The following is a 20096-nucleotide window of genomic DNA, read 5'->3' as shown; positions in this document are numbered from 1 at the left end:
TACCACAAAGAGAATTAAAAGACAGGTTATAGGCTGGGAAGAAATGCAAGCAAAACATGGCAGGGGGAAAAAAGGTAGTATCTTTAATGTAAGAATAGTTTCAGGATGCCTTGGTGGCTCTATCGGTTGAGCAGCGTCCGACTTCGGCTCAGGTCCTGATATCTTGGTTTGTGAGTACCAGCCCTGTGTCAAGCTCTGTGCTGACAGCTCAGAGCCTGGAGCCTGCTTCCAATTCTGTGTCTCCCTCTCTCTCTGCCCCTCCCCCACTTACAGTCTGTCCCCCCCCCCCACCTCCCAAAAATAGACATTAAAAAAAAATAGTTTCTATAAACTAATCAGAAAAGTAACACAATAAAAGAACAGATACACTTTGTTTTCTGAGGAAGAGACATAAAATGACTAAAATGAAAATGTTTGCTAATTTAAAACTAATCTTAAAGCAATTATGAAATGGTAATATTTGCCTATTAGACCAGCAAAAATTAAAATCCATTTTAACATCCACTGCTGATAAGAAATGTACACTGAGGTAATTGCTGTCACTAAGGACTTAAATTGATACACTGTTTTTAGAGAATTATTTTTCAGAATATATTGAATTTTTAAATGGACATATACTTTGATCTGGCAATCTCATTTCTAAGAATATATCCTACAGAAATCATAGAATGAGTATATGAGATTTATCTAAAAGGGATTTATTCCATTGTTGATGAGAGAAAAAGAATAGTCTGAATATCCATCAGTGAGGAAGTGATTAAATGTATTTGTGTACATTTATATGAAATACTAGGCTGCCATTTTTGTTTTGTTTTTCATTTTTTGTGGTTTCTTTTAATGAGGCAAGTCTGGGTGCTTTAACGTGGAAAGCATTCCATGATATCTTGCTAAGTGAGGAGAGGAGGAGTACACTGTAGGCCAATGTTCGCCTGATTCTGTGTATCACCATATAACAATAACCCGAATATGTACGAATAGATGTGTCTCTATAAGCCTATGAAAAACTTGTGAAGGTTATGCACCACCGAGGCAGAGGTGAAGGTAGAGGGGCAAGGAGAAAGATAGAAACGTTCGCTGATGCCCTTTAAGGGTGGTGGTGGAGACAAGAGTGAATGAGGTTGGAAGGCATGAGCTGGGGGTGTGGGTTACTGTGGAGATGACTGATCAGGAAGGAAGAGGGAAATGGAAATTTAGCTCTAGGGGCACATAGGGCAATGCAAAAGGTTTTCGTTTTGTGTTACATAGGATAGGAGAAGTCGGAGTGTGTTTGCATGCCAAGGAAAGGGAGAAAATACAAAAAGAAAACATTGTGGTAGTCAGAAGTGTGGTGGGGGGTTGTCAAGGACTGGAATCTCTCTCTGGAGTTTCAGAGGGTGAGTGAAGTTGGCAGAAGGTTTTTTAAGAACTCCAAGCAGATGGCCTCTATGACGACAGGCAAGACAAAGAGTAGGGGATGCAAATGGGTGGTGTTGGGAATGGAAGAAAATGGAAAGTGTTGGGAACAGCTACTCTGGAGTTGATTTAGGCACAAAAAAAGGGTATAAGGAGGACATTTAGGAAAAGACATAGGGAGGAAAAGAAGGAAGGAGAAGCAAGGAACTCGTTTAGGGGAAGGGAAAAAAAAGACCTAAAGCATAACTTCAGAGCCCATGACTTCAGGTATTACTGATTTGCAGCAAAGTGAGTGGACATTTTCTGAGTGCCAGCAGCTCGGAGAAGGAGAAGGGATCCAGGGGGGTTAGGTTAGCATTAGAGGATTTCAGGCATAGTGACACCATGAGGGCTGCTAAGGGTCTCAAGTTGGGCAAGAAAGCCCAAGTGAAGCTGACAAAGCAAGAGAATATAAGGGACTGAATGTTGTAGTAAGAGTTGGAAAAAAAAAAAAAAAACAGATACCCCAGGAGTAAGGGAGGGAAGGAGGTGGTAGAAAAACAAGTTGGAGTCACACAGGGGGAACATCAGAGTTCCTTGCAGAGAGTCTCAGGTTCTGAGGGCAAAGACAGAGCCAGGTGATGGGTGTTTGCACTGCCCGTTGGTTTGTCTCCATGCACCTCGAGTCCCATGAGGGAAGAAGTTAGCCAGGTCTTGTCCAGTGCCTGGCACGTAACGGACACACAGCAAACATCTGAACAAGTGGCCAGCGTGGCATGGAAGCTAAGGTATCTGTAAGGACAGGATGCCGGATGGGTCCTCAGTTGCACTGTGAAAGTCGCTAAAGAAAATCGCATGAAAACGAGGGGGAAGAGAAATATAGCCTTCCATATTGAATTGTCAAGGATGGTGGGGACACACCTGGTTTTAGTTGACACAGTTGACAAGGAGAGAGGGGGTGATAAAAGTAAATTGTGTGACTAGCTTTTGAGCCCTGATCCACCTGTGCCAGAATAGGTAGGAGACCTGCTAAATCTTCAGGTTTCAGCGCTCCACCCCAGACCTATGGAGTCAGAATTTCTGGGAATGCAGTTTGGGAAACTGCATATTTAACATGTTTGTCATAGATGCTGAGGCCCACCCACTAAGACTGGGTTTGAGAAGTAAATGGAAATAAGGAGTCTGCCAGCTTCTCCTCCTATCCAAGCAAATCCAGAGCAGTGGGAAAGACAACCCCAAAGCATCTTAAAAGTTTTTGAAGGAAGCGGCTTTAAGAGGAAATCAGTTTCAGTTAAGTCAAAGAAGTACAAAGCAAATGATGGAAAATGGCAGGGCTATTTTTAATGACTGTTTCTAAAATGTTCACATGGATTCATTCCATGGTTATGAAGAGACTCAAGATTCCATTTGCCCTTTTATTGAAGAGTCAGGTTAAGGTTTATTATCAATTTCCGTTCCATAAACAGAAATGGCATAGAACACTGCTGTGTGTGTGTGTGTGTGTGTGTGTGTGTGTGTGTGTGTAGAGATGTGATAAAATCTGTATACACGCATATCTGTATGGTGTGTATATTTATTTCAAGTCGGAAATAGCCTTCTTGTAAGGAGTTTTCTTGAAGGTGATTTTACTGTAATCATCTCACAGTGCCCTTTCACTTTTGGACAGCGTTCAAAATGTTGTTATTTTAACATCCGAATGACACAGACTTAAGCTTGGATATATTTTTGCAACTACGGCCCGAAGGGGACTCTGTGCTTCTGATGGTATCTTCTAAAAGGATTCCTTTGTCCTGGAGCCAGACAGGGGAGACTTGCAGGTGTTGGAGATGTACAGGCGGCCACAAGAAGGGTGGTACCAGAGCAGCCAAACTGTCACAGAGCAACAAGATGGGAACTCTAAGAACAGAAGGAGAGTCAGCTTAGTGGGGACTAGAGGGCCATCAGCCCTGCTGACTGGGTGAAGAGTGGGGTTCAGACGAGGGTATTGCCTGAGGACGGGTGAGCTGGATTGGAGAGAGATCAGGGGTTTGAGGATAGGTGTAAATTGGAGGGAATGCTATTTTTGAACAGATGACTCATTTAAGGTAGAATCACGTGAGACACGGGTGGCTCAGTCAGTTAAGTGTCCAACTCTTGATTTCAGCTGAGGTCATGATCTCACAGTTCGTGGGATCAAGCCCTACATCAGTCTCTGTGCTGACAGCAGGGATCCTGCTTGGGATTCTCTCTCCCCCTCCCCTGCTCTCTCTTTATCTCTCTCAAAATAAATAAACTTTATTTAAAGAAAAAAAAAAAAAGAATTGTGTGAGACACTTTGTTCCCCTGCTCCAAATTCTCCTCAAGTCTGAGCTGAAGGCCCTACACTTGAGTTCATTAGCCCCAGCCAATGACTTGGAACTTGGACTCGGAACTTGGACTTGGAACTTGCTCCTCTTACTGTGCATTTACTTGTAGCACCCACACAGTTAACACTCTATTAGAGGCTGCTAACTGGCCTCTAACAACTTTAAATTAAAGTGTGCCCCTTTTGATAATTCTGAACCCTGCAGAGTATTGTCCATGATCCCTAAACTCTCAAATTTACCTTTTAGTATTTGTCTCCAAAGTCAAAAACAAATGCTTCTTTTTTTGCTATTATTTCTTGGCAGGGTTCCAAAAACTACCAAGTTTGCAGGCATTTATGGTGGCCCTGTAGTGCTTTTCTCTAAATCTGCACCCCTACCTCCCAACCCCTGGTTGATTTCCAAGGACTTTGTGGCAACTTCCTACAATAGAACTACCTTAAAAAGCTTTGGATAAAATATGGCTCCAAGCCACAGAGCGCAAAGGCTTATGTCCTTGAGTGTACCATGGAAGGTCAGCAAGACGTTTCTGAACTGGAACACTTTCCAGGTGTCATTTGGGGTAAACACACCATGTTTGCCCAAACAGAAAGCTGTTTACAGGTTTTCTGTCTGGAAGAAGCCATTATCAGCTTTTGGTGGCTTATCAGTTATTCTATGGCTTATCACTTGACTAGCAGTCAATGTTCTCTTCCTTATGCTTTTTCTCTTACTCCTTTTATCCAAGAAGTAATGAATATAGAAATGTTGACTGAACTTGCCCAAGGTTGCCCAGACTCTGGCAAGTTTGATGAGCCTTAATTAAGAATGCTGGAGAAAATGTCTTTAACCAGGAATAATAGGATTTCTTTATCGTTGTTGTTCTACACTGTAACCTAATATATGCTTTGTAGTTGCTAACAGTTACTTAATATCTTAACACAGAAGAAATGAAGAGTTGTCTTAACATGTAGAGAGGAAGTTGAATATGAAATTTGTCTCCTAGAAAAGTTTCCCCAAATTGAATTGTTTGGTAGGATGGCCAGATCTGACTTTTCCAGTGCTGGGAGGGTGACAAGGAGTAGAGAACTGAATGCCTGTTCTCTTCCGTGGACCATGCAGTAGGCACAGTGGCCCCATCAGGGGCTGAAGAGCTGAGGCCAGGGGATAATAAATGGCTCGCCCAAGGTCACCTGATTAGATAGTTGTGGAATAAGAATTCAAGTTCAGGTGTCCCTACTTTCAGACACTTGACTCCACACTATCTCCATAAAAACTGAAAGATGCTTCACCACTAAATAGCCAGTGAATGGTACTGGATATCCATTGTGCTCCTCTCTATCTTCAAGAGAGAATTCACTACCTGCACATTTTTCCATTTAAAAGCATGCAAGTGTTTGTTGACTAACTTCTACTAAATCTACTCTACTTTCTTTTGTTCTAGATTTTCTACCCCAGTAAGGATGGTACAAAGATTCCAATGTTCATTGTACATAAAAAGGGCATAAAATTGGATGGCTCTCATCCTGCTTTCTTATATGGCTACGGCGGCTTCAACATATCTATCACACCCAACTACAGGTAAGCACAGGATACTCTTGGACCTTCAGCGTATATTTAATCCTCACCATAGAGTGGGAAGAGACCAGAGACTAGACTATTAACTCATTTTTAAAGTATATTTAACTGTATATTTCTTGCTTGTTTTTGTGGAGGAGCAGGGTTGTGTGTTAAGTATGTATACTTTGGGTCAGGAATTTCAGGATCGTTTACAAGCTAATTTTATGTCTTCAGTGAACGGGTTGTTTGAGAACTAGATGCTGAGGCTGTATATAGCTGCCAGGCTACAGAAGGTTAGCATCAACTGAGGTCTTACAGAAAGGAAGCTTGTACCTTCAGTGTTTATCATTTGCTGTCACGCCACTGTCCTCAGTATTCTTTTCAGAGGGAATGTTTTTTCAGCTAATGATTATATTTTTCAGCAGCACAGAGTCTTAAAATAGACCATCTTAACATTCTACCACAGTATATTTTCTGTATATTCTGTTACTTCATTTTAAACTGTTCGGTTTATGTGATGATTTACCAACAAGTATTGTTCAAGGGGGGAAAATCTGCATTGGTACATTTGCTATTATTTAAACATCTTCTGTCAGTTATTTGCAAACTTGATTTCAGTATCCGATTCACAGTATAAAACGGAGTTTGTGGTGAACATTTTTGGTAAAAACGAGGAGTCTCCTACCAGCAAGACCAGCTTTAAGCCAACTTCTAAATAGAGCCTCATAGGAAATCTGGTCATATTCAGGAAGAAATGTATGGACAGGTGACTACCAGGACATAAATTCAGAGTAGATTCAAATAGCTGCCCAAAATTTGAAGACAAGGAAACTGTTACTTTGTTTTGAGCCTTTGACAGCTAAGTACTTAGGACTTGATCAAGTATGAAACACGGTCCCTGCCCTGAAATACTTGATATTATGAACTGCCTTGGATATCTGCTTAAAGAGTTTGATTTTATCCTTTTGTTAGTGAGAAGCTGATGAAGTTGTAAAATCATCATGTAGACCAATATTTTCAGAGGATTTGTGAGGCATCATTACGTGAATAAAATGAAGGGAAGCCAGTCAGATGAGTGGAGTAATGGTTGCTCTTCATTCATTGTCCAGCGACAGTGCTATTTCTACGTCCTGCAAGCCGCCTCCACACCAACCATTGTTCTAGGCAGGGCCTGAGCTACAGGTGGGCTGCCATGTCATTGTGTGCCCCTCTTTATCACTCAAAGTGATGAAATCCAAGCTTCAGTGAACAAGTCAGAGACTTGCACCCTGAGCCTCGCTTCCCTTAGTCGCTACAGTGGGACTTAGATAGAGACAACATGGATTTCTCCGCTGATCTGTTGTAGCTAAAACTGCTTATCTTCGTTCATTTGTACAAACAGTTATTAATCCTGCTCTTTGGGGATTTGAGAGATGAATAAGGGAGGGTCCCTGTACCATTTTTATCCCAGGACCCAGCAGATAGGCCGGGAGCTTCCGTAGAGACCATCAAGGGTGCATGAAAAATTTTGATGAGAAGACCAAATGATTGGAAATCCATTTGGCCAATCCAGTCGTGTGGTATGACCGCCTCCCCAGACTCCCTTTCTCTGCATCCTCAAGACTCGGGAAATTACCACTCAGGCCATCTAGAGTCCCAGGTTACAGAGACCTGCATTTCCCCAGTTACTAAAAGGGGAGAACGATAAAATTTTCATGAACATTTCTCAAAACACAATTAATTTTAGCTAACAGCAAATAGATGTCATTCAGCACTGTGAGGGTCAGACTGGAAAGAGGAAGAGAAAACAAAATCCAAATTTCCCAAAGGACTTACTTAACTCTTTCTCCTAGCAACTTTATGCTATAGTGTCTTATTTAGTGCTTATTTATAGTGCTTATTTAGTGCTTATTTCCAGAAAACCTTCTCCAGCCCTGAGACCTCCATGCTTGCTTTCTGGCCTGTGTCCTTGGTCTCCTCTACCTCTCTCACACCTTGTGTTACCTAATTTAGCATCTTAATGTCTGTAAAACTGGAAACACTCTTTAAAACCCATATTTTAAAGAGGTTTCTTTCTTCCAACTTGCATAGTTAGGAGAAAGATACCAGAAACAGTGGAGCAGAGACCACCACTAGGGATTCCTGCCAGCCCAGAGCTATTCACACCAGGGCTGTGTCATGTGGCTGGTGATACTCAGTTTGCCGATACGGTTGTTTAAAAGATGGACTCAGTATGAAATGAGGGCTTCTGGTTCTTTTTCTGTTTGCATTGTGAATCATGTATTACCAGGGTGCCTGGGTGGCTCAGTCGGTTGAGCGTCCAACTCTTGATTTTGGCTCTGGTCATGATCCCAGGGTTGCGGGATCAGGTCCCACATGGGGCTTCATGCTGACTGTGGAGCCTATTTAAGATTCTCTCCCTCTCTCTTTCTCCCTCTTCCTTTGCCCCTCTGCCCCACTTGCACACACACACTCTCTCTCTAAAAATAAAGTTTAAAAAATGAATTATGTATTCCCACTTCGTATAGTAAAATATTTACCAGTATAGAAAAATGAGATAAACCGAATGTTCATGAAAATGTATGAACCTTGCAGTTAAACATTAATCAGAACTTTTATATTTTTCACTTTAATCAAATAATACAAAAATATGAATCTCCCATTTCAGTATTTTACATGTGGAATGTCTTCAGGGATACATTTTCTTTTTGATGGAGGGAGACAACATGGTCCTTACCAGGCAGTTAACAGAAGGTTAACTGTTTGTTCTGTTTCTCAGTGTGTCCAGGCTCATCTTTGTGAGACACATGGGCGGTGTCCTTGCAGTGGCCAACATCAGAGGAGGCGGCGAATACGGAGAGACGTGGCATAAAGGTGAAGTATTTTCTCTACAGAAACACAGACATGGCATAGCAAAAGCTACGTCTGAATGAGCTGATGGGGTCAGGAGCAGAAAAGTGTTTGGCTAGACAAGTGAAAAATAAGGTATTTTCAAACATGTTGCAGGCACCACTGCCCCTCTAAAAACAAGTCTGTGTTTTCACATTTTGTTTCCCTTTGTAATCTGTTTATTTTAATCTAATGAAGTATGTATTTTTCAGAAACATTCCTTTTAGACCATAATCAGAATTGGTTTTTGTTTTGTTTTGTTTTCATTTTTGTTTTGTTTTTTAGCAATGCACTAGGTACATTTTTTATCTATCACTGTCGAAAGTGAATCTGCAGGGTACTTTTTGGTATTTATTCTGTCTCTTCTTAGTAAATACCAGGTTGGTTGTGTGGCATTATTTGGCTCTCTCAAATAGGTCATTTTCTCTTAAAAGAAAAAGAGCAATCTAAAATAGAGCTTCCTGGGCATTTCTTTCCTTGTTTTCTCTGATTTTCCCATGATTGCTGAGAAGTAGCATCCTCCTGGCCTTGCTGCTGTGACTCCATGATGGGCAGGTTTTAGACCCAGGAGCTCCGTCCTTTGTCTTTTCTGGTTTTAATGATTTAGGCTCCGGTCTCTGGGCTCCTGAAACGTGTATTCCAGTTGGCTGAGAATACTGCTTCTATATGAAACTTCGTTCTCCAGACTGTAATAATTTTTTAAAGCCCTAACTCTTCCTTTTCTTTATATATGGGGTACATCCTTTCTCCCAGCCTTTTGTGTATCTGGAATTCATAGACTAACCAATAGCTGGAGGAGGATGCAGGAACACACGTTTACCCTCACAGCCCCAGGTTTCTCCCCTCTCTTGACCCTTGACCATCATTTATGAGAAAGCCTGCTAGGACAAAGGTGGCCACCAGTGCTTGGTCAGCAGCCCCAGGTTAAAGGGGTCTTTTCCCACAGTAGGAACAGCAGATCTGTGTATATCTACTTGTTCCCAAATTTGAGGCCTTTTCTGCATCAAATCCAGTCCGCAATGATGAGGATAGATCTGTAAAGAGATTTTTCAGAAGTACCTGTTACATGTCAAGATGTAGGAAAGGCCAGGTCTGACTGCCTGAACATTCACCAAGCACCCCAAGGGCTGACATCAGATAAATTATTTGAGCATCTTAGCAAGAGTATTTCTCATTAACAAATGGACTCCTGACCTGCCTGCCATCATTAGGTCAACTACTCCCATGTGTCATCCCCAAAGACTATCAGTGGTCATTGTGTAATTTTGACCCTGACCTGATATTAAGAGTTTAATTACATTAAAATCATACTGTGATATTAAGAGATGATTGATCAAATAAGAAAATCTCTACATACCATATATTTGACCATATATATCCCAAATCCGTATGCTAAGTCTGGATCACCTGAAACACCTGACTTACTAATGACAACGTTTGTTTTAACTCACATACACCCCTACGTGGACTCCTGGTCCTGTGGCCCTCTCCTGGAGAACCCAGAGTCTTCCCCATAAAACCCCTCTGGTCGTCAGGTGTCTACCATGCTATGTATGATAGGCACAGTGCTCTTTCTCATCTCTGTATTAATTAGAACCAACTTATTGTCCAAAAGCCCTGGGTGGAGTTTGGAGCTTGAGGGCAGCTAACAGTAGACGATCTGTGCCGTGTTTAAACTGATTCATAAACTTCTCCAGATTTAGGCATAGGACCAGAAATGTACTTTTCCAGTTAGACCCCAGTATACTGAACATTGATATATCTAAATTCCGTTCTGTTTATGTACAGAGTTTAAAATTTAGTGCTCTTTAGAAAATATAGTCATATACCCAAAATGATATTATTTCTGGAAACTAAGTAATCCTAGCTGTTCTAATTCACTGATAATTTCTGATTAAAATTTTAATAACATTTGTTTTGATATGAAAAAATTTCTTCGTAGCACTGCTTCATCTTTAATTGAATTTCTGTAGAAGTGGTTAATCTCAGATATCTAATTAGAGCTATGCCTGCTTCTTGTTCATTTCATAGGCAGTTATTTCAGACATCTGTTCTTTTGAGGGTATATCTTTGACTTTTGGCCTTCACTTTTAGATATTCCAAGACCTTACAAATGTTCCTCTCTTTACATAATTTGCATGGTTGTATACATTGGATGACTTCTAGATGAGGAAATCCGGATTCTCTGGGGAGATGTCTGAGATCTTCATTCAAGAACTGAGGAACTGTAATAGGCTGCTCTCTGCAGCACTACCTTCCCACCTAATTCCTGCTTACATTCCTTAATTAAGAGCAAAACCGAAGAACTTCTTTCTCATCGTTAGGATTTCAGTCTCCTGCAAAGGGGAGAGGGCTGAGAAGCACACCTGTGCAGAGCGCTGCCGTCGTCCCCGGGTGGGGGAGGCACACACAGCCCCATCATTGTTCACTAGGTGGAGCTCACAAAGGGTTGAGCACAGCTCGAGGTTAAGTTCAGCTTCTCCAAAACCTGGGTTCATTCTGATTACATGCTTTCATACTTTGGTCCTCATGGTTCTCTGACATAACAGATCATCTCTTCTCTTTGGGGCACTGCCATTGTATTTAGAAAAATACAAATCCACCGTATGGCTTGGTGATTGTGGTATTGATGGATTTCCATGATGTATGTTCTTAATGTGGTGTCAGCCCATTGTGTTTAAGTGATCAATAGTTGAAACTCTGCCCTATCATTTGAATTCCATTTAGGTTAAAATTGTCTTTTTTTAATGTTTTGTTTCTTAACCAGTCTCACTTTGGCACATTGCAGGTGGTATCTTGGCAAACAAACAGAACTGCTTTGATGACTTTCAGCATGCTGCAGAATATCTCATCAAGGAAGGTTACACATCTCCCAAGAGGCTGACTATTAATGGAGGTTCAAATGGAGGCCTCTTAGTGGGTGAGAACTGGATTTTATTGTACTTACTAGTTAACACTCTGGGGGTTTTCAGATACACTGTAGACAGCTCTTGATTTACTTGGCTCATGGATGGGAGCAGTGGTCCAAAGATAACAAAACCCATTTGTATTGGAGTAGGTACCTGATAAATGACACATAAAGACCCAGCTGAGGGGCACCTGGGTGGCTCTGTCAGTTAAGCGTTCGACTTCAGCTCAGGTCATGATCTCATAGTTCATGGGTTTGAGCCCACATCAGGCTCTGTGCTGACAGCTCGGAGCCTGCTTCAGATTTTATGTGTGTCTCTCACTCTGCCCCTCCCCAACTCACACTCTGTCTCTCTCCCTCTTTCTGAAACGTAAATAAACATTAAAAAAAAGATACTGCTGAACCCATCTTACGTAGACTTGATTCATGATAGCCTGAAAAGCTGTCCCACCTGTCTGCCCTGAGCTCTTCTGAGCTGCACACTGGGTAGGACCCTGTCCCCACACGGATCCACAGGTTTATAGAGTTCAGCCATCACGGGACTGAGCCTGATAACCCCTATGGTTGTGCTACTCAGAACTTGCATGATCATCATGAAACATTTGTTGAACACCTGTGCTGTGGGTGCAGCGAGAGGAGAGGTGGAGAAAATGAGGTAGCATACAGATGGATGCACAGCGTAACAGTAATGAGCGAGTTCATACTGTTAGTTCTCACTTGCTGAGCACCTGTGCTGGGCCCAGGACTGAGCTCTTCTCATGCATATTCTCATTTGACACTCACACAGCCCAAGAGACAGGAACTGACTGGGATTGGGTTAGTCCCGTTTTCCTGATGACTCAGGAGCACTGAAGGTTGAGTAGCTTGCCTAGGGTCACACAGCTGGAAAGTGTGTGATGCTGGGGTTGCACCCCAACACTATGGTTTTAGAGTCTCCTTTCACCTGTAAGTGGCACTGGCTCAAAGTGGCTTGTCCTAATTTTCGGTAGTTAAATTTCACTTGGTAACGAACATTTATGGGCTTTGCTTGCTAGGGTCCTACACCCAACGTCATTAGGATATGACAGGCCGTTGTACAAATGTAGGCTGGACTTACAGGCACAAGTTAAAAACACATGTGAAAATCCACTGTTTTGGAAGAGGGTTCAGGGAGGACAGCACATTCACTCAGTTTCCTTATCCTTGAAATGTACTGAGTCATTGCAAAACCTGAATACCTACCTGTTTTTACTCTTTACCCCTCTTGTAAGGAGGGGTAGTCTTGTAAAAATAGAATATAGTCCTTGTGAAGAAATTTTCCCATGGAGGTAAAATACATACGTCCAAAATAATTTGTTCAAATTTAGACAGGGCATTGATACAGTTTCAAACAACACAGACACCACCTCTGACCCCACGGAGCTTTTGTTCTAGTGGAGGAGGCAGACAACACACCAAAGGCCCTGAGGCCAGCAAGAGCACAGAGCATTCTGGCGACAGTAAGGAGGCCCACGTCTGTTGCTGGGCATGGTGAGCGAGGGAGAGTGTCAGGAGAGGTGAGAGACGGCAGGAGGCGAAAGCAGGCAGGACCCCGTAGCCAGTGTAGAGGACCCAGTTTACTCTGTGAAATAAGAAGCCTTTGGGGGAGTGTCATAATTTGACTTATTTTGTGATGGGATCAATCAGGGCAGACGGAAGGGGAGGTGAGGGCAGAAAGGCAGGTGGCCAGGGAGGAGGCCTCCATCCCAGTGAGGCCCAGTGGTGGCGTGGCCCTGGAGTGTGGCGATGGAGGTAGCAAGAAGGGAGCAGATTCTGGGTGTGTCCTGAATTTGAGTGAACTGAATTTGCACATGGATTGTATGTGAAGGTGTAAAAGAGAAGCATTAAGGGCAAATCTAAGATTTAATGAGAAGGGATATTGAAAATACCATCTGATTCTAATAGTGGGAGAATTGTTCTATAATTTACTCTTTCATCCAATAACTCCTTTATGTTTTCAGTTTGATATTCAGGAACTGGTTTATGTCTTTTGGCAAACCTGGTCCCATGAGGAACTTGCAGAATTGGATTTCCCTTTGTCATTGTGTTGAATGCTTATTAAAAAGGGGCTTATGAAAAGCCCCTCTCACATCTGAGTGAGAGAATCAGGGTCCCCCAGGGTCCCCTGAGGTAGGACTCAGGATCTGGCATTATGAATGAGGACTGAAATCAGAATTAGGGTGCGAACTAGGTTTTTTGCCAGAGGCAGGAAAAGCCCAGATTTTCTTGACTAACTCTTCGTCATGCCAGCTTTGATGTGACTCCCCTGCAAAGCCTCCCTATCTGCCTTACACCGGGTTGGGTACCCCTACCCCCCACTTCCATAGCACCCAGACTTGCCCATACTGGAATTGCTTGTTCACTTACCTTTCCCACTAAAACATTTACTGGTATATCTCCAGTGCCGGCACACAGCAGGATGTTCAATAAACACTTGTTGAATTATCAAAACAAAGAAATACATTTATATAACTTAAGTATACAAAGAAGAATATTTTAAAACAGTACAAGAATGTGTACTGTTTAGTTGATTAATTAGAGCCCGTTCTGGGTTTCAGGCCCTGCCTTGGGCTGTATGAACAGTTTGTACTCACGACACTTCCCACACCACGTGTGTGGGGTTTTCCCCCAACATCAACCAATTCTCCAACTCTCCAGACACCCACTGGATGTCTTACAGCTCAGTTCGGTTCTGATACTGCCCACAGTCAGCACAGACTCCACAAGGCAAGAACTCCGACTCACAAAACTGCCCCCACTTCAGACACCCAAGTCCAAGCCTCTTGTATTTCTGACTGACTGGCTATCAGTTGGGGTTCCCATACCTGCCTCCTCAGGTTTGAGAATCTGCCAGAACAGTTCATAGACCTGAGGAACAGTAAGATGGAAGACATGCATAGAGTAGGGGATGGGGTAGAGGGGTGCTCACAGAACTTCCATGCCCTCTCCGGGAATGCCACCCATCCAGTATTTCAGTGTGTTCGCCAACCTGGGAGCTCTTTGAACTCCACTGTTAAGGGGTTTTACGGAGGTTCTATTGTGCAGGCATGACAGATTAAATCATTAGCTGTTATTCAGTTTTCAACCCCTCCCTCCCCAGAGGTCAGGGGTGGGGATTAAAGATCCACCTCTCCAATCACATGCTTGGCTCTTCCGGCCACCAGTCCCCACCATGTAGCCATCTAGGGAGCCACCAAGAGTCACCGCTTTAGCATAAACTCAGGTATGGTTGAAAGGGGCCAGTTATTTCTTACCCCTATCACTCAGGAAATCCCAAGAGTTTTAGGAGTTCTGTGCTAGGAACTGGGGACAGGGACTAAATATATATTTCTTATTATGTCATAGATCCTGAACAAGTTTTCTTCGTGGAAACAAAACAAAAAAAAAAAAAAAAAAGGAAAGGGAGCAGGAGACACGGATTTTCCAGGAAGTCCTTGAGTTTTTCCAAATAACACTCCCCTATTGAGATTCACTTTGGGGAATAAAGCTCTATTCCTGGTGAGAATACCCTACCCCTCAGATATAGTGAAAGGAGGGAGAAAAGCTTATGGCCATTAGGCAGGGGATTTATGATGGTTTCTTCCTGTGCTCTAGGAAAAGGATAACCATGGTTCTGAAAATATTTAAAGTGTTATTTTGTTTTTGTTTATTTAGATGTTTAATGATAGACTGCCTCCCTTTTCTATCTTGGTTTTCAGCTGCTTGTGCAAATCAGCGTCCTGACCTCTTCGGTTGTGTTATTGCTCAAGTTGGAGTAATGGACATGCTGAAGTTCCATAAATATACCATTGGTCATGCCTGGACCACCGATTATGGGTGCTCAGACAGCAAACAACACTTCGAATGGCTTATCAAGTAAGGTTTGAATTCATATTGATATATATACATATACGTATATATACGGATATATGTATATGTATATGTGTGTGTATATGTGTGTGTGTGTGTGTGTGTGTGTGTGTGTGTGTGTGTGTGTGTGTTGCTAACCGTGTCCGTGTGATATTATACTACTGAACAGAGTCAAAAAGATAAGTGCTTGACTCTTTGTCCTCTACAGTTTCTCATATTTGCATATAACTTACTGCAAAAGTAGGGAAAGTGATGGGAATACCTATGTGTCTTCCTTGTTTTGATCTCTAACAACAACAAACTATAAAGATGTGATAGGCAGACTTATAAGCCCCACCCCACCCCAGATTCCCGTCCCCTGGTTTCTTTAATCAGACACTAATCTGGGTGCTGCTGTGAAGGGACTTTGTAGATTAAATTAAGGTCACCAGTCAGCTCACCTTAAAATAAGGAGATAATCCTGGATTACTGAAGTGGGCCCAGTCTAGTGACTAACCCTTAAAGGCAGAGCACTTTCTCTGGCTGGAGTCAGGGAATGCAGCAGAAAGGGAGGTCAGATTGGAATCATGAGGGCTAGATCTGCCACTGCTGGCTTTGAAAATGGGAGAAGGGCCTGTGGAACCTGAGAACAGTCCCCAGCCATCATTCAGTCATCAAAGAAATGGAAACCTCAGTCCTGTAACCACATGGGAACTGAATGAGTCTGGAAATAGATTTACTTCCCAGAATTTCCTGATAAGAGCCCAGCCAGCCAACACCTGGATTTCAGCTGAGACCCAGAGCAGAGAAGCCAGTTGGGCCAGCCCAGACATCTGACCGAAAGAACCGTGAGAATCTATGTGGGGCACCTGGGTGGCTCAGTCAGTTGAGCATCCAGCTCAGGTCATAATCCCAAGGTCATGGGATCCAGCCCCATGAATCAGGCTCTGCACTGAGCAGGCTCCCTGCTCAGGATTCTTTCTCTTAAGGAAAAAAAAAAAAAAGATATCTGTGTTGCTTTAAAAGCTGCCAAACTTATGGTAATTTGTTATCCTAGCAATCACAAAATAATAGAAAAAGGTGTCATCATACTTTACATCTATATATGGAATTTTTTAAGAAGGAAATAGAGATGTATGCAAGTACATTAAACTTATTTTGTTCTCTCAGTGTAACCATGTATATTTGAAACTACAAATCACATTATGAAAGTATTGCACAGCTTCATTCCTTGCCTTCAACCACTTTGGCAAGAACAGTGAGAAAATGGCAGGTGTTTAGACTCTTCGAGACTGCAAGCTACATTCTTTTCACTTCCCACATTTAGGGGTTTGGAGACCGTTATCAGCAGCAGTTAGGAATTGCCCTTAGGATGGTGGAAGAGCTCTGTGTCCCCTGTCCCAACCTTCTCAGTCAACTTTAAATTTCAGTACAATAATTTCTCCAAAAACTTTTTCTTTCAGTGCTTTTTGTGGCTAGCTCCTCACTTAGAGATTCAGCTAAAATGACTAAAGTTTTTTCGTTAAATACTTTTAAACACACAGATAACCTCATTGGCAAATACCAGTAAAAGCTGAATATTTAAAGAGGCTCTAGTTCAAATTAAAGAAAATACACACGTAGGGAGAGAAGTCCCATCTAAACTCAGTTGAAAATACTGACTGAATTGTTTATCAAAGGCAACAAAATATTCAATGGAACTTAATACTTCTAAAATTAATTTGGGGGGAAAGAAGGTTCTAAGTATTTTTTTCTCTCAAGATGTCTGGGATACTCCTACTTTAGACTTTAATTTTCCAAACTGGCACTCGCAGGGCAGTAGTTTCCTCATACCTCCTGTTCCCAAATGAGCAGAGAACTCAGCCCTACACCACAAGCTGAGCCAGAGGGGGCCTTACCGGGAGCTGCTCAAACCCTGCAGCGTGTCCCATGAAGCACCGTCCGGAGACTAAAGGGGGTCTCCCCAATGAAGGAGCTGAATTTCCAAGTTTGGGAATAGCTTCAATAAATTTTCTACAGAACTTCTCAGAATCTTTGATGTATAAGTGTGGCATGTGTGTGAATCTCACAGGTAGGGGTTGGTATTCTGAGTAGGCAGAGTTTTCCAAACCTTTTTCCCCGAGAACTAACCCTTATCTGGGGTTGATCCAAGAGCACTCTTAAATGAACCAGAAAACCGACCCATTGCCACCCCCCTCTTTTCTGTTGGGAGGCTTACCTCCAGAACTTTTCAGTCTTGATATGGTTAAGTGAGCAGAAATTTTACTGTTTTTGACTATTCACCCTCCAAATAAAACTCTACTAAAATAGTTGATGGTATTCATTAATACCGAACGTTCTGCAAGACATGATGTCCATATTGAGTCAGATGTGAAGAAAAAATAAGACCTCTTGCTCACCTAACTATCAATTACTGTTTAATTTGGCTACACTTTTATTCTTAAAACCCTTTTGTTAGCTTACCTGGAAGGCTGTGCTTCAGAAGGCGCCTCCTCTCTGCTCCTCCGCTAACTCCATCAGCATCGGCCAAAGGCCGTTTCTTTCTGCTGGCCTGTGAGAGCCGGCAAGAGGCCCAGAGGGGACCCGTGTTCTTCCCAAGACTGCCAAGCTGAGCCTGGAATAAAAGTTTCATAGATATTAAAGGGGCAAAAAGCTGTAACTTGAAATTCAAAGTTTTCCAACAAAAGAAAGGCTTGCACCTATGACGTCCACAATCAGTGGTTTAAAGTCAGTCCGCTTTGTAGTCGCGAAAAAGTAAGTCTAAAGAGTATGGGAATCATTCAAGACCGTAAGTGTGCATATATAGTTACGGTCATTTCAACAGCCCCGTGAGTTTTTTGCTTTTTACACAGTCTTCCAAAGCACGAGCAAATACATGACACCGCTGCCCAGTTTCCAACAGCGCAGCCCGCTAGGGCCCAGCCGACGATGCAGGCAGGGTCTGTGGCGGTCCCCCGTGTGCCAGCTAGCTGCAGCCGTCGCTGGAGAAGTTAAGCTGCTACACTGCCTCGCTCACTGGGCCCACCAGTCCTCCTTGATGAGCCTAGCGAACAAACAACTTTGCTTTAGATATCTGGCCCCACGAAACTGCCTTTGTCTTTCAGATATTCTCCGTTGCATAACGTGAAGTTACCGGAGGCAGACGACATCCAGTACCCGTCCATGCTTCTCCTCACCGCCGACCACGATGACCGCGTGGTCCCACTCCACTCCCTGAAGTTCATTGCCACCCTTCAGTACATCGTGGGCCGTAGCCGGAAGCAGAGCAACCCCCTGCTTATCCACGTGGACACCAAGGCAGGCCACGGGGCTGGGAAGCCCACGGCCAAAGTGATAGAAGAAGTCTCGGATATGTTTGCATTCATAGCACGGTGCCTGAACATCGACTGGATTCAGTAAATGGAATTTCCCACTCCCTCCTGACAGCCGGGGAAAACCTCAAGGGCTTTCACACCGTTAACCCGGAGAAACCACTGGGCATCATGCTTCCCCACATGGACACTATTCCCGCACTCACAGACTGCAGTTGAACAGAACTGCTGCGGGAATTTTATCTTTTTTAGGCTTCTCCTTTTTAGCAAGCCCTTGGCGTTTCTTTTTCCACCCTGTGCAGGCACATGTTTTAAAAAAAAAAAAAAAAAAATTAAAAAGGCATGTTTGGATAAATAGCTAAATGGCAGCCAACACATCGTGAATAATAGATCGCTGAATTCAGAGCCGTAGTCGGGCACACTTCATATAGAGCACTCAGTGAAATGTGCTTCTGTAACAGTAACCAATATAGCTTTAAATGTGAGAGCTGTTCTCATGAAAAAGACTTCTTTACAACAATAATAAATGTTATTTAAGAATGGGAGGCTTGATTTCTGGTTCCTTTGTGTTGAGGGGCATTCTGGATCACATCACTTTTGTGTTGGAAAAGCAGTTCGCCTTTCTGTACAAGTTAGTTTCCAAACAAGGAAGTCCTAGAAGGCCAGCCCTGAGAAGAGGTTGAGTGCATCCATTCCAGCTCCCTGGTTTATTGTGATGCGGCCATTAGAGGCAGGCTCACTCTCCTCTGTATTAACCACTCAGCCGATCATCGGAGCCAGGGCTCTTTTGCTTTGGACACCTCTTCTTAAAAAGCAGCAGACCAGAAGCTTCAGATTATTGACCTATCAGTTTGGTTACAAACTATCCTGGACATCAGAGTACCTAGCATATAAAACTAAGAGATCACACGAGTGAACTACCCAGATACATTTATCCAAACTTACCTTAAAATCAGAAATTTCAGGGGCGCCTGGGTGGCTCAGTCGGTTGAGCGTCCGACTTCACCTCGGGTCATGATCTCACAGTCTGTGAGTTCGAGCCCCGCGTCGGGCTCTGTGCTGACAGAGCCTGGGGCCTGTTTCGGATTCTGTGTCTCCCTCTCTCTATCCTCCCCCGTTCATGCTCTGTCTCTCTGTCTCAAAAATAAATAAAACGTTAAAAAAATTAAAAAAAAAAAAATCAGAAATTTCAGCATTTCCCAAGCTGTTTCCCCCCACGGACCACTTAGGAACAGACTTAAACAGTTTCAGTCCCTCACCCCTGCCACCCCACGTCTTTAGGAGGAGGATATACCATTCCCTAAAGTATAGTTCATAACATTTCAAGGCATTAACATCTCATGAAACACTGTTCCTTTGGGCATCAGTCTGGGAAATGCTGATCTAATTTATGAGAAGAAAACAGTTTCTTCTTTGTCTTGCTTCATCAGATGACTAAAATAAAACCACTACTTTGTAGGAAGTATCTTAACTTTAAAAAAGTTTAAAAGATCACCTCGTTATTCCATTAACTTGTACTTCCCCAGATAAGTCCGATTTTCCAATCATACATATTTGTGCTTTTCTTTAGAGCTCTGCCTTTCACATTGAGGTCTGAAATTAGACACCGTTTTCTGTCAAGTATATATCACTACATAGCAAGCCTAGCTGAAAGGTGGCTACTTTCTCATCTAGAATCAGGTATTCTATCAGAGTTTCAATAAGAAATGTATACAGTGTGGCTGTCATCGAACATGTGATGCACTGTATCCCCCTCCCCCCGAGAAAAGTGTGCCGCCCGCTATCAGCACGTACAGACTGACATCACCACCACCCACCACCTACCAGGAGAGATGCTAACACTAGCTACCATGCACCTGCTGACCAGCATGGCAGGGAAAAAAATACAGTTGCATAGATAAGCTAGAGGCA

At 42.9% G+C, this 20096-nt stretch overlaps 1 protein-coding gene and 1 long non-coding RNA gene across 2 annotated transcripts in view; one reads left to right on the top strand and one right to left on the bottom strand.

Annotated features, from left to right (window-relative positions):
- The window catches only part of LOC123608790, a 42266-nt gene extending 24809 nt beyond the window's left edge, over positions 1 to 17457 (bottom strand). The window contains exon 1 of the long non-coding RNA XR_006717441.1: positions 17338 to 17457. This is a non-coding gene — a long non-coding RNA (uncharacterized LOC123608790). The remainder of the gene's footprint in view (positions 1 to 17337) is intronic.
- LOC123608789 (prolyl endopeptidase) overlaps positions 1 to 18730 on the top strand; it is a 120247-nt gene extending 101517 nt beyond the window's left edge. Inside the window, exons 11-15 of the mRNA XM_045499172.1 lie at positions 5137 to 5273; positions 8011 to 8105; positions 10909 to 11040; positions 14745 to 14901; positions 17979 to 18730. Of these exons, the coding sequence (XP_045355128.1) occupies positions 5137 to 5273; positions 8011 to 8105; positions 10909 to 11040; positions 14745 to 14901; positions 17979 to 18273 (816 nt within the window). The 3' untranslated portion in view covers positions 18274 to 18730. The remainder of the gene's footprint in view (positions 1 to 5136; positions 5274 to 8010; positions 8106 to 10908; positions 11041 to 14744; positions 14902 to 17978) is intronic.
- Positions 18731 to 20096: the final 1366 nt, after the last annotated feature.

This window comes from Leopardus geoffroyi, chromosome B2 (genome assembly GCF_018350155.1).
Source record: "Leopardus geoffroyi isolate Oge1 chromosome B2, O.geoffroyi_Oge1_pat1.0, whole genome shotgun sequence".
NCBI classification, from domain to species: Eukaryota; Metazoa; Chordata; class Mammalia; order Carnivora; family Felidae; genus Leopardus; species Leopardus geoffroyi.
Note: the sequence above shows the minus strand (reverse complement) of the source record. Positions and strands in the feature narration are given on the sequence as shown.